This window comes from Heteronotia binoei, chromosome 8 (assembly GCF_032191835.1).
Source record: "Heteronotia binoei isolate CCM8104 ecotype False Entrance Well chromosome 8, APGP_CSIRO_Hbin_v1, whole genome shotgun sequence".
In the NCBI taxonomy this organism is placed as follows: domain Eukaryota; kingdom Metazoa; phylum Chordata; class Lepidosauria; order Squamata; family Gekkonidae; genus Heteronotia; species Heteronotia binoei.
The window spans coordinates 51,779,521-51,794,402 of NC_083230.1; the positions used below are offsets into that span (position 1 = coordinate 51,779,521).

Consider the following 14,882-nt stretch of genomic DNA (forward strand, 5'->3'; position numbering starts at 1 on the left):
TTATACACGTTTTGTAGGTTCCATATGTGTACTATTGGAGCTTGGTTTTTCTAAGTACAGTTGGAGCTTGGTTTTTCTAAGTACAGTTCACGTGTGTAAAATGAATATAAACGTGTACCATTTTACACTTGATTTACAGAGATATGAATAATTATACAAAGTAGTAAGCAATGGAGAATAGAATGTTATTGTCAGAAGCCTTTAAAAAGATACTTTAAAACAACATTACTAGAAATGTATATTGTCACTTAAATCAAAACATATGTTCATTTTAGACTTCAGCTGTTTAAATTAATTTTAGTTATGCTGTTTTCGCTGTTGAAATAGTTTCTGTTTTGTAACAGTTTATTTTGCTTTGTACTTTATAATGATAGTATGTTAAAAATACATTTGGTATCTTCTCTGAAAGATGAATGACTTCTTCATTGCTTTGTTGCCAACAGCAAAATCATTTTAAAGGGAAAGCAACTTGACAGAATCAAAATTGTTGCACTGCAGCTGAAATTGTTTGATCCTTTGATGTTATCCCTGATTGTTGTTAAGTGAGAAGAATCAGTTCAGTATTTTTGTTCTTAGATCGCCCTCCTTTGTCTTGCAGCTACTTGTGGCAGATTCCATTAACAATTGCAGTGGGAAATACGAGCCACATCTCATCAGAGGCAATTATATGGGTGTCTAACAAATCAGGTAAAAATAAACTTTCCTCCCGATGGATTCTTGTAAAGCATTCTTGTGTTTTCCTGAACTGTTTTTTCACAATTGAGCTTAAAACATAGGTTACTTATGCAAAATCCTATTTATGCTTTTTAAAAAATGAAGAAATAAGATCAAAGAAGAATAAAAAGTCTTATTAATTTTAACAAATTACATTTTAACAAATTAATAAAATAAAAAGTTTCTAGAACACCCAGGTAATATGAAACATGTAAAATGTTGTGTGCCATATTATTTAATTCAATTCAGTTCACTTAATGTAAAAACCAGATAGCTTATCTTTACTTAAATAAAGGTTAAATCTATAAAATAAAATTGTTTAAAATTCAGATACTTTCTCTAACTCATTATTTATTCAAGAAGATTATAAAAAGATTATAGAGAAATTCTAAGTCTTCCTTAAAGTACTTTTACTGATAGAATAAGCAGGCATTGGCAAATCCATGATTCTGGGTTTTGAGAAGATCATATTCCTTTGATAGCTATCTTTTGCTATCACCATTCTTTCAGTTCTGACATTGTGGTGGTAACAACCAACTTTAAAGCAATGGGATTCAATTACTTTGTGTAATTTTGAAGCTAATCAAACCCCCTTTTTGCAAGTGATACAATTCTGTTCGTTTTCCCTCATTTTTGCTACTAATCCTGTATCACAGCAGACTGGGCAAGAGAGAGGAGAAAGTCTGAATGACACGGCTACAAAAAACCTGATAGCTGGTAGAAGAGGGAAAATGGAACCAATTTTATAGAATAGAGAGCTTATAAAACTTTTTCTTCTACATTAAGTTACCTGGAAGGAAGCAATCACAAAACCTGTGTGACACAGTCTTTTTTCTTTTGCTCTTTAACAAGCCACTAAGTGCTAATGGTAACCTGAAGCCTAGCACCCTAGAAGTTTATATATGAATTGTAATCTTCTTTATACTAGTCAAATCAAATAATCCCAACTTTCTAGTATAAGGTATGAGTTTGACTTTAGGAGTAGTTGGGTCAGATTATAAGGCTATTATATCACAAAGCTGCCAGCCCTAATGTAACAGTCGATCTGTTGCAGCATGCACCTTTACCTAATCCATATATCTTTCACATTCACAGTCTTCAAGATCACTGATGGAGAAAAAAAATCCCAAACTGATAGCTAAATTCAGAGCAGACAATGATAAACTATTATATGATAGTTTTCTGTCTCATTGCCAATGCTGATTTCTCCACACCTATTACCTCTCTGCATATCATACCTGATCCAATCATACCTTCTGTCGTCATTTGCCAGCTAATGTAATTTGGCATATGAAATCACTTCACTTTTCAATATGTAGGACAGATGGACTCACATTCTAGCTATATCTGTGTTTAAAGAATTTTATTAATAACATATGGTAACATTATCCATTAATAACTTTTTTTATCTTCCCCATATGTTATATCTGAAGAAGTGAGCACTGACTCATGAAAGCTCAAAGAAAGCCAGTTTGTTGTAGTGGTTAGGAGAATGGACTTTAATCTGGGAGAACTGGGTTTGATTCCCACTCCTTTACTGCAGCTTCTGAGTGACTTTGGGTAAGCCATGGTTCTCTTAGAGCTGTTCTCTCAAGAGCAGTTCTCAAAAGAGCTCTCTCAGCCCCATCTACCTCACGGTGTCTGTTGTGGGGAGAGGAAGGGAAAGGAGATTGTAAACCACTATAAAATTCTGAGTGAAGGGTGGGGCTTAAATCCTTCTTCTTCTTCATACCCTATCACACATTGTATTAGACTTTAAAGTGCTACTGGATTCTTACTCTTTTCTACTGCTACAAACAGACTAACATGGCTACCCATCTTGAACCAACAATTATATGTGATTCTGTTATTTCAATAGTTATTGTTGTGGAAGAGCTAATCTATTAAAGGCATTATTTACTTAAGAATAATTGTAATGATCAAGATAGCTTCAGTTGAGCAGCAAGACTGTGGAGTCTGGATAGAATCCACATAATGAAATCTTAATGATGAACACAATAAAACCCAATAATACATTTGAATGCTGTTTAATGTATTTCATGAGTATGGGCAAGTGTGTGTGCAAATGCAGTGCATGAATACAATAAATGCCTGACTGATGCAGGGTAGTAATGTTTTTAAAAATCCAGCAAGATTCCTGGAGTGAAGATGTAAATATTTGTCAGGAGACCATATAAGTAATGAGAAGGATTGTTTATCTTCTTGGTAAGGATTCTGGATCCTGACTGAAAAGAGTGTTCCTGTGCTTAACAAGTGTAGACAAAGAACATTCTTTATGAATTACTCTTCCATATATTAATGTTTAAAGAAAACCACATATGCTTATGATTTCCCTTCCTTACAACTACTAATGGCACTATAAATACCTGTGGTAATGTTGATGTAGGTTGCATCCAGATGTCATTGAATGTTGCATGATTTATGCACTATAGCAATCATTCACAGATGGATTATGCAGTTTCAAATTGTTCCTTTAGCTTAACAATAGCATGATATACAGCGAGGTGTGGAGGCAGCCACAAATCATAGGAACTATTTTGGGTTCAGTTTTTTTCTGAGACTATGGGGATTTTCCTACCAGGTTTTTGCAGCAGCTCAGCTTTTTACCTGCACCAGTTTCCCCATTCCTTTCCTTGCAAGTCATTGGCTGGATCCAGACCAGCAGTTTGGGCCAGCACAAACAGAAGCACCCTGGGAGAGCCAGATGGCGTGCAGCCCACTGCTGGGACAGGGGTGGGCCGCGCGCACCTTAGAGGGGCATCCACAGTGCTCACTTCAAGCACATGTTTCTGCTGCTTCCTGGACGTTCAGACAGCTGGAAGGCACCTTGGAGATGCTCCCTCCTATTTGCTACTACTTTGGAAGTGGTAGCTTTTTGTGGTGGGACTGAGACGACTGCTGACAGGGTGAGTTCAGGAGTGGGATGGGGGGCAGATGTTCACGTTTGGTTGTGCTTTTTTGGTCCACCTGCACCCTGCCCTGTGCCAGCTTAAAATGCTGGTCTGAACCCAGCCATTATCTCTCCATTCTTCTTTGACTTTTCTTGTGCATTTTTCAGACCAGCTTTGCAATGGTCTGAAAAGATATAGTGGGGGGTGTTTTTTAAAAAAAATGTGGGAGAGCAATAATATTAGAAGACAATAGTGTATGCAAAGGAGAGGGAAAATATACAGTTAAGAAGCTGAGGGGCAGTAAAAAAAAGTGAAGAAAAGCCTACTGATATTCAAGATCTGTGGAAGTTTAGATTCTTCCTTCACTTTTGAGAGGCATTCCATTTGTCTGTTGGTTTGCAATGTAGCTTGAAATATACAGACAATAGAAGGTATGACAACCTCACCCTCATCCCTACCCATGAACAGCATATCCCAGGGAGCCTGAAGGCTTTTGTTCAGGAGGACATTGTGGTGTTCCAAGGGACTGTAGCCTACAAGTTAATTAGTACAGCTTCCTACTGCAGTTGACAGCCTGTTATTAAGTTTTTCTGAAGTAAAAAATCAAGCTCAAATTCTACCTTCTTTGGGAAGACTTTTTTCTTCCTTCTTAACTTTAGAGAATGAGTGGAAAGGAATCGGGGAAAATTTGCAATGTAAGTCTTACTAGATGGATAATAGAAATATTTGTCCATCTTTCTCAATGCCTCTTTTAGAACATTTTTCATAGGTCAGAACCCTCATTGCGTGTAATAACAAACTGTGTGGATATAAAAATTCCTATATACATAGAGACCCTTTGTTTCTCCCATATCACTGTAAAATAAATGCAGAATAAATCATAATTGCACTGATTTTAGTCCTTCTTTGCTGTTTTAAAATTAGGACATAGCTACAGGTAAATGCCAGTAAAGATGTGTCTTTATTTTTAAAAACTGATATAATTTAATATACTATTAATTAGGTATTCCTTTAAAAATATGTCTTAGCCAATACCCTGCAAAGATAACAGGACCTAGTCCAGTGCACAGTTATGCTTGCCTGTGCTTGATTTCCGTGGGATGTAGGCACACAAGTATGTACTGGATTTCTGACAGTCAAAATGCTAACAGGATTAAAAAAATACAATGAATTATTTTAGTATAGGAATGGGTAAGGATTGTATTGTCCAAACTGGGGGGAGGCAGCCTCACAGCTAAAGGAGAGCTTGATTAATGTAATTTAATTTAATTTAATTTAATTTGTGATTTATACCCTGCCCTATTCCACTAGGGTGGCTTACAACATTAAAACATTACAGTAACAATAAATAAAACATCCAGTTAAACACAACAAATTTAAAATATCTCCTAAACATAATACATAAAATAGAGGGTCACAACTCCAACAATAACACAGCCAGAAGCCACTGTTCAGCAGTTGGTAGGACGTCAGCTGGTTAACATTACTTAGCACAACTTCAGGTCATTGATACCATTCAAACCCTTGACCAACTCAAGCACAGGATAGTAAAGTGCTGGGAGAAGGTTTCAGAGGACGCCCAGTAAATTAAAAGCCTGGCAGAAGAGCTCCGTCTTACAGGTCCTGCAAAAATTAGGTGAGTCACACAGGGCCTGGATCTCCAATGGGAACTCATTCCACCAGGTAGGTGCCTGGATTGAAAAGGCATCTTTAGGAACAGGGATCACAAGGCGGTGTTGTGTAGAGGATCTCAAAGTCCGGGGGGGCTCATATGGGGAGGGACGGTCCCAAAGCTATGCAGGCCCCAGGCCGTATAGGGTCTTAAAGGTAAGGATCAATATCTTGAAACAGGGATAGGGAGCCAATGCAGTTTATGCAGCACCTGTATAGGCCTCAATGCTAATAACCGGGCTGCTGCTTTCTGCAACCGCTGGAGTTTTCAGAGCAGAGTCAAGGGTAGCCCCATGTAGAGAGAGTTACAATAGTCTAATCTGGAGGTGACTGTTGCATGAATCCCTATGGCTAAATCACGGAGCCTAAAGGACATAAAAAACCTCTTGTTGAGGGTGAAAGAGGAGAGCACAAAAGTAGGTTTGAAACTCAACATCCAAAAAACTAAGATCATGGCGTCTGGCCTCATCACACCTTGGCAACTAGAAGGGGAAGACATGGAAGTAGTGACAGACTTCACATTTCTGGGATCCAAGATTACTGCAGATGGTGACTATAGCCATGAAATTAAAAGACGTTTGCTCCTTGGGAGGACAGCTATGGCGAACTTGGACAGTATAATAAAAAGTACAGATATCACCCTGCTAACAAAAGTCCGTATAGTCAAAGTGATGGTATTCCCAGTAGTAATGTATGGATGTGAGAGTTGGACCATAAGGAAGGCCAAGCGCAGAAGAACAGATGCTTTTGAGAAGTGGTGCTGGAGAAGAATCTTGAGAGTCCCTTTGACTGCAAGAAGATCAAATCAGTCAGTCCTAAGGGAAATCAACCCAGACTGTTCCCTGGAAGGTCAGATGCTGAAGCTGAAGCTGAAATACTTTGGCCACCAAATGAGAAGGGAGCACTCACTGGAGAAGATTCCGATGCTGGGAAAGACAGATGTCAAAAGAAGAAGGGGACGGCAAAAGATGAGATGGCTGGACAGCGTTACTGATGTAACTAACATGAATTTGAGCAGACTTCGGAGGATGGTGGAAGACAGGAGGGTCTGGTGTGATTTTGTCCATTGGGTCGCAAAGAGTCGGACTCGACTGTGCTACCGAACAACAACAAATCACAAGGTGCCAGATAGGGGGCCAGCTGCTGGGTTCACCTCAGATAGAAAAAGGCGATCCTTGCAGTGGCAGCAACCTGGACCTCCATAGATAAGGTGGCATCCAGGACTACCCCCAAGCTCTTCATCTCTGTTGATAGCGTTAATGGAGTACCATCATAAGGCGGGAGCCTGATCCCAATCCCTGCCCCCCCCCCGATCCAGACACAGGATTTCCATCTTAGATGGATTTAACTTCAGCTGGCTCTGATGCAACCAACCAGCCATGGCCTGCAACACCTCACCCAATTGATCTGGGGCAGAGTTCAGGCAGCCATCCATAAACAGAGCTGGGTGTCATCAATGTACTGGTGGCAACCCAGCCCATATCTCTGGATCATCTGAGCAAGGGGGCGCATATAGATTAAATAACATTGGAGAAAGGATTGCCCCCTGCAGCATGCCACATTCAAGTGGGTGTCACTGGGACAACTCCTCCCAAGGGCCACCCTCTGTCTTCAACCTTGGAGAAAGGAGACCAGCCACTGTAAAGCTAGTCCCTGCATCCCCATGTTGGTGAGGCGGTGGGCCAACAACTCATGGTCGACCGTATCAAATGCTGCTGAGAGGTCTAAAAGTATTAGCAGCGCCAATCCACCATGATCCAGATGCCACCAGAGACTATCCACCAAGGCAACCAACACCATCTCCGTCTCATGGGTGGGGTAAAAGTCAAACTGGAAAGGGTCCAGGATATCAGTTTCCTCCAAGAAGGTCTGGAGCTGTGTCGCCACCACCTTCTTCACTACCTTATCCAGGAACAATAAATTTGATACTGGGCGGTAGTTAGTAAGGCCCGTAGGGTCCAAAGATCATTTTTTCAGGACAGCGCAGACCACTGCCTCCTTCAATGCCTCTGGGAACACTCCTAATGACAGGGATGTGTTAACAATCTCATGCAGGGGAATCCCAACTTCCTCACTACTGGCTTTAATCAGCCATGATGGGCAGGGATTGCAATCTGAATCTTACATATCAGTTCTTGTACCACAAATAGTGGAAAGTTAGTTATTATCAAGGGTAACCGTAAGTATATATAATAACTGCAGTACAATATATCCCAAATTTAGCCCTTTACTTGATGATACTGGTTCCTATAGAGTACTTTTATGTATTTTAGAAAGTGACAGAGCTGTATGTATTTGTACTCTAGAATTTAGGTCTTTGCATGAAAAAAGTAAGCTTGAGTTCAATGCCTTAAAACTATCAAGGACAATGGACACCAAGATTAGATACTTCTGTTGTCAAGGATTTTCTGTACATAATAAATATAGCTTTTAAATAAATGGAGTTTTAACCTTAACTATTTGTGGACCCCATGTCACCTCATGACATTTTTTTTTTATGTAGAGAAATTGCCCATGATTTCTGTTATGTAACCAAGCCAGACAAGCTTGTGGGAAAGAAATCTAGGTCTACAGAAAATCACTGGAATCAAAAGGTTCACACATCAAATTCTAGTAAATTATATAGAATTTTGTGAAGAACATTCATCAAGCACCCTTTTTAAAAAGCCTGCTTGTTTGAACTAAAATAGCATGAAAAGATTCCTGCTCTTCATTGTAGGAAAAGGACAAATAACCATACCCTTAAATGAAAAAAAGGATAAGAAGGGGTTGTGATTGTATATAAAATTAATTGGAAACCATGATAAAAGAAAGACTTTAAAAATAAGATATTGCTATTAATTTACCAAGGGAAACTAAATTATGAAATAAGTATTTGAAGCTGTAATTTTTGTGGTATGCATCATACTATATTATATCATAAATGAAAATACTTGTATGCCTTAAAATTAGTATGTGTATATATGGAGGCCTGTTTTGATATATTTATTACTACAGTGCTTTAGATTGTGATTTTTTTTACCCTTTTGGAGTCGTGAAATTATTTCAGAGGCATGAGTTGTTTCAATTCAATGTTAAATTTCCATATTTAGAAAAAAAAGAAATTTCATAATACATAAGAAACAGTAATACTGAAACTGTACTATTATTTATTCTATTTAATATTTAGAATTTATGCTGTCCTCATACTACTGGACATTATGTGATATTATTCTTAAAGACATAGGATTTTTAATGTGAAATGAAGTGGTTCCCTTCCTTATAATTGCTTTGCTCATTGAACATTGTATATCTATGGCTTAGCACCTGTCTTTGTTGGCTGTCGATCTCCAGGTATACTTCATTATTCTGGTTTTGACCTATAACTTCCAAGTTTGGTATACTGAGAGGCTATCTTTCTTAGGTTTCCATGTAGATTTCTGAGAATAGATACTCTGTATATACTATTACTCTGTAGATCTAAATATATGAAAGAGATACCTACTTTACAGAAGATAGGTTAACTACCTTTCAGTATTCTTTCTTTGGAAACTTTTAGTACTTGGGACAAAGGCAGAAAAGGGAGTGAACCAATAATATGATGTATATTTCACATTTTAAAACTAGTTGAAATTAAGTTTTCATTTAAAATTATTGTTCTACCCTAGAAATTTAAGTTAAGATACAGTTATTGCCACCAAATGCTATGAGATAAGTTGTTTTTGGTATAGATCCATTCATTCCTTAATGAGTGGGTTCATACTAGAAACCATTAGACCGGTACTGGATAAGAAAAGAGAACTAGACAATAGAACTGCTGGTGATAAATTTTATATCTGTGGGAACTTCTCTTATTCCTCTTTGATGTGAAAAAGAATATAGTTCTCTGAAACTTACTTTTCTTTCTGAATCCTTCTTTTCTCATATAGACAGCCAGAGCAATTCGGGGGAGATGGTAAAAGTACACAGGGTGCTATGCTGCCATATCTCTGAGATGCACCAGCACATCACACTGGCAGTTCTGTGCTCAGACCAGGCACCAGCATGGCAATGCTGCAAAGCAATGCTCATGTAAGCCACTTCACTGTGAGAGAAAGGGATGGACCCAGAAGTATGGCAGGACTGAGAGCTAGTTTGGTATAATGGTTAAGAGCGGTGGACTCTATTCCGGAGAACTGGGTTTGATTCCCTGTTCCTCCACATACAGCTGCTGGGTGATCTTGGGCAAGTCACAGTTCTCTCAGAGCTGTTCTCTCCAGAGCTATTCTTGAAAGAGCTCTCTCAGCCTCACCTGCCTCACAGGGAGTCTGTTGTGGGTAGAGGCTGGGAAAGGAGATTGTAAGCTGCTCTGAGTGAAGGGCAGAGTATAAATCCAAACTACTACTCCTCTTCCACCTCTTCCTCCTCAACTTCCCTAGCCCAGAACACCTCAAAAGCTGGCAAGAATTTATTCCATCAAAAAGCATGGTGTGTAGCCCATAGATGCCCATATAACAGAAAAGGCCAAGTGTTCTTTCATGGGCACAGCTCTACACAAAAGCCCTGATGAACTTTTGCCTGCCTCCTGGTCGCTCCCAGAACCCTTCAAGGAGTAGACTAGTAACACCACACTTACACCGGTGATCAGCCATTGCAGCACCAGCAGCCATTAGGACTGCACTGCTTATGGAAGTGGCACAGGAAAATAAAAGACTTGTAATTTGCTTACCATTTTCTTTGGAAAGATTGTTGGCACCTGCATTCTGTAGACTGGCTTAAGCAGTGGTAATGGCTTCTAATGTTCTAGGTGAAGTATCATCCTTTGGGAAGTTCTAATCTTTCTATTGTTCCAATTATTGACTGGTTTAGGAGGGGAGCACATTTGCAGAGCATCAAAATTATTTCATGCCAGAGTTCTGGTTATTAACAACACAAAAAACCTGCATCATATTCTAAGAGCTACTACTTAACATCATCTCCTAGGAGATAGATTTCAACTTTAGAAGGCTAGGAAGATAAATAACTGTACCATATGATTTTGTTAGCTTTAAAATGTAACATGCTTTCCCAATATTGTTGGAATCAGAATTTAGTATTGATTATATGTTTTGAAACTACTTTACTAAGCAATTGTACATTAGTGACTAATTTGATAATACTCTACAAAAGGCTACATAGGTTCCATAGGATCTTTGGACCCTACGGTCTTTACTAACTACCACCCAATTTAAAATTGTGTTTATCTTGAGCTGCATATTTTGCTACATGGATGTTACATGTTGTTGTTATTTGGTGGGTCTTTGACAGTATTAAGTATTGATTGATTGGCTACATAGGTTAAACTATCTTCTTTAATAGTCACCTTTATTGGAGGATGTGCTTTCCCCCCATACTTTCCCCAAATTTCATTAACCGCCAGTGGTAAAAGGTTGTGGAGATGTTCCAGTATGGCTAAAATCAAAGCATAAACTAAGAGGTGTGTCCAGGATCCATTTTCTCAATGCTAGAACATCAGGCATTCTCAAGTGAGATCAATCTCTGTCATACCAATAGTGAGATCAATATCTGTCCTTGACCTATTTCAGTCTAGCCTTGAGGCATGCTATGGGACTGAGGCAGCACTGGTAGCTTTGGTGAATGGTCTCATAAATGTATAGATGTCATGCCTTTTAGATTTATCAGTGACACTGGATACCATGGATCATATTTCTCTCTCTCTCTCCACCTAGAATAACAGGAATATTGCAGTGTTTTCACTCCTCTTGGAGTGAGAGAACACAGAGAGTGGTAAAGGGGGGATATGGCCCTTGGGAGTTCACATGTGTAGGGTTTTCTCCCCTATACAATGTACTGTGAGACCACTTGGTAAAATTGTCTATAGTTGGGCAGCAGCATAATGCTGACAGCATCCTTTTCTATATAATAATAATAATAATAATAACAACAACAACAACAACAACAACAACAACAACAACTTTATTTTTGTATCCCGCCCTCCCCCGCCAAAGGCGGGCTCAGGGCGGCTCACAGACATGGAATTCCATGATTTAAACAATATAAACAACAATTTTAAATACAATCCATTACATAAATAAATTAGTTAAAAATAGATAAAATAGGTGCTATAAAATACTATACGTCATAATCATACATAAGATGGCTAGATGGCTACAAATCAGTTTAGCCAGGTTCTGTCTTAAAAGCAAGCTGAAAAAGAAATGTTTTGCAAGCCCTGCGGAATTGGTTCAGGTCCCACAGGGCTCGCACCATCTCTGGAAGTTGATTCCACCATCGAGGGGCCATTGCTGAGAAGGCTTGCTCCCTGGTTGTCTTCAATCTAGCCTCTCTTGGCCCAGGGATTGTTAAAAGATTTTGAGAGCTGGATCTCAGTGCTCTCTGGGGAACATATGGGGAGAGGCGGTCCCTTAGGTAGGCAGGTCCTCGGCCATATAGGGCTTTAAAGGTGATGACCAGCACTTTATAGCGAACACGGTACACAACCGGTAGCCAGTGCAGATCCCGCAGCCCAGGCCGCACGTGTTCCCACCGAGGTAGTCCCGTTAGCAGCCTGGCCGCCGCGTTCTGGACCACCTGAAGTTTCCGTGTTCGGTATAAGGGCAGCCCCATGTAGAGGGCATTGCAGTAGTCTAGTCTCGAGGTGACTGTTGTGTGGATCACAGTTGCTAGATCGCTGCGTTCCAAGAAGGGAGCCAACTGCCTCGCCCTCTTGAGGTGAAAGAAGGTGGCTCTAGCAGTGGCAGCTATCTGGGCCTCCATTGATAAAGAGGATTCCAGTAGCACTCCCAGGCTCTTGACTCTGCGCACTGGTATCAGTGGCGCACCGTCAAAAGCCGGTAGGGTAATCTTCCCTCCCGGTCCGCTGCGGCCCACGCAAAGGACCTCAGTCTTCGCCGGATTCAACTTCAGCCCGCTCAGCCTGAGCCAGTCAGCCACGGCTTGTAACACCCGGTCCAAATTTATAGGGACATCGCCAGCCCGGCCGTCCATCAGTAGATAGAGCTGGGTATCATCCGCATACTGATGACAACCCAGCCCATACTTCCGTGCAATCTGGGCAAGGGGGCGCATGTAGATGTTAAACAGCATTGGGGAGAGAACTGCCCCCTGAGGCACCCCACAATGAAGTGGGTGTCTCTGAGACAGCTCCCCCCCAATTGCCACCCTTTGTCCCCGACCTTCAAGAAAGGAGGAGAGCCACTGTAAGTCTAGCCCCCGAATTCCTGCGTTGGCGAGGCGGCGGGTCAGCAGCCAATGGTCGACCATATTGAACGCAGCCGATAGGTCTAGCAGCAGCACTACTGCCGAGCCGCCTCGATCCAGTTGCCGTCGGAGGTCATCCATGAGGGCGACCAAGACTGTTTCTGTCCCATGGCCCGGGCGGAAGCCGGACTGGCATGGGTCTAGGGTGGAAGCGTCCTCCAAAAAATCCTATAGCTGCAACGCCACAGCCCTCTCGATAATTTTGCCCAAAAAGGGCAAATTTGAGACCGGTCGGTAGTGTGCCAATTCGGCCGGGTCTGATGAAGCTTTTTTCAGGAGAGGGCGGACCACTGCCTCTTTCAGGGGTGTTGGAAAAGCACCCTCTGAAAGGGATTGATTTATAATGTCCCGTATAGGACATCTTAATTCCTCCTAGCAAGCCTTGATTAGCCAGGAGGGGCATGGGTCCAGATCGCAAGTTGTGGATCGTGCAGTGCCAAGAATTCTGTCGACTTCCTTCAAGCTGAGCGGGTTGAAGCAATCCATGGTTAAATCAGAAGACACGCATTGGGTCTCGAGTTCACTTACTGCATCTAAATTGGCAGGGGAGTCGTGGCGGAGCGATTGGACCTTATCAGCAAAAAAATTCGCAAAAGCCTCACAGCCAATCTCCAATTCCTTAGCTTTTGAATTGCCCTGTGGCAATGTGGTAAGGTTCTGAATTATTCTAAATAATTGGGCCGGGCGCGAATTTGCAGATGCAATCTTAGCAGCAAAGTATGTTTTCTTTGCGGTCTTGATTGCCATCTCATAGGACTTCATAAACTTCCTATAAGATGTTCTAGTCGCTTCGTCACGAGTACGCCGCCATTGCCTCTCTAGCCGTCTAAGACCTTGTTTCAGCTGGCGTAATTCCGGGGTATACCATGGGGCCAGCTTAGTCCGAGGTCGCAGAGGGCACCAAGGTGCGATCTCCTCGATGGCCCTAGAGAGCCGGCTATTCCAGGTCTCAATCAGGTCATCGAGAGAGTCGCCAGAGGGCCAGGGATCCCGCAGGGCCATCTGGAACCGTTCCGGGTCCATTTGGCTCCGCGGGTGAGCCATAATAGGCTCCTCGCCTAAACAGGTTTGGGGAGGCATATCTACACGGGCCTTGAGGGCAAAGTGATCCGACCATGGCACCGCCTCTGCGGTTATATCGCTCACTGCAACCCCGGCCGCAAAGATCAGGTCTAACATGTGTCCGGCCTGGTGTGTGGGAGTTACAACAAATTGAGAGAGTCCCAGTGTCGCCATGGAAGACATTAGGTCCGTCACCTGACTGGAGGACGGGTCGTCAGCATGGACGTTGAAGTCACCCAGGATTATCAACCTTGGGTGCTCCAGCGCCCAGCCCGTCGCCGCCTCGAGCAGGGGCGGTAAGGCGTTGGCTGGTGCGTTAGGCGTACGGTACACCAGCCAAATTGCCAACCCCTCTCCAGCCTCCCACGCCAGACCGGCACATTCAATACCCTCAATCTTTGGGGCTGGGAGCGCCCTGAAGGAGTAAGCCTCCCGTGCAAATAATGCCACTTCTCCCCCCCGCCCACTAGTCCGCGATTGGTGAAAGACTGAGTAACCTGGGGGAGCTGTTTGCGAGAGGGCTACTGTATCACCCTCCCGGATCCAGGTCTCAGTCACGCAAGCCAGGTCCATGTTCTGTTCGAGCATAAACTCTCGAAGGATTGAGGTCTTGTTATTAATGGACCTGGCATTGCATAACACCAATGACGGAGGCGGGTTATTCAGCCTGGCCCTACTACCTGTCACCCTTGGGATGGGACGCAGATTGGAGGGGGGCCGAGCACTATCATGTCTCTGTCCTCCTCCCTTGTAACATCTGCTCCCACCGCCATACCTCCCCCTCCCCAGGAGCACTGGAATCCCTGAGCTGGCCATTTCTCGTTGGCAGCAGCTGCTATATTGACCGCTATCGAGGCTGCTGTCTAAATTGTTCTCACACTACTCCGTCCCACTAGATCCTAGTTTCCAATCAACCCGAAAACCCCCACCCAGTTCCTTTATATATATTTGGTAAAATTAATTCCAATAGCAATCAATTTTAATCTCCCTTGTTAATTTAAATCAATTTGCTAAAAAAATTTATAATCCAATCCAAATATACAGTAAATAAATGAGCAAAAGAGTTAATTAGTAACAAAATTCATTTTAAACTAGTGGATTACAGTAAGTGGAGCTAACAGTTGTTAAAGTGCGATGTAAGTGCAGTTCAAGCTCTCCTCGTTAGGTAGCAACGCACCAGTAAGGTATAGTGGGTGTTGCCAATAAGATGTTGAGCAGTCAGCATGGAGTAAAGTGCAAGTGCAAAGTCAGAGTCAAAGTCAGGTGTGCCGTGTGAGTGCGCTAGATAGTTCCAGGGGTCGCAGG

General features: G+C 42.0%; 1 protein-coding gene across 3 annotated transcripts in view; it reads left to right on the top strand.

Moving 5' to 3' along the window:
• TRHDE (thyrotropin releasing hormone degrading enzyme) overlaps window positions 1-14,882 on the top strand; it is a 450,694-nt gene that overhangs the window by 370,334 nt on the left and 65,478 nt on the right. For all 3 annotated transcript variants that reach the window (XM_060245085.1, XM_060245086.1, XM_060245084.1), the window contains one exon: window positions 599-687. In XM_060245085.1, the coding sequence (XP_060101068.1) occupies window positions 599-687 (89 nt within the window). The remainder of the gene's footprint in view (window positions 1-598; window positions 688-14,882) is intronic.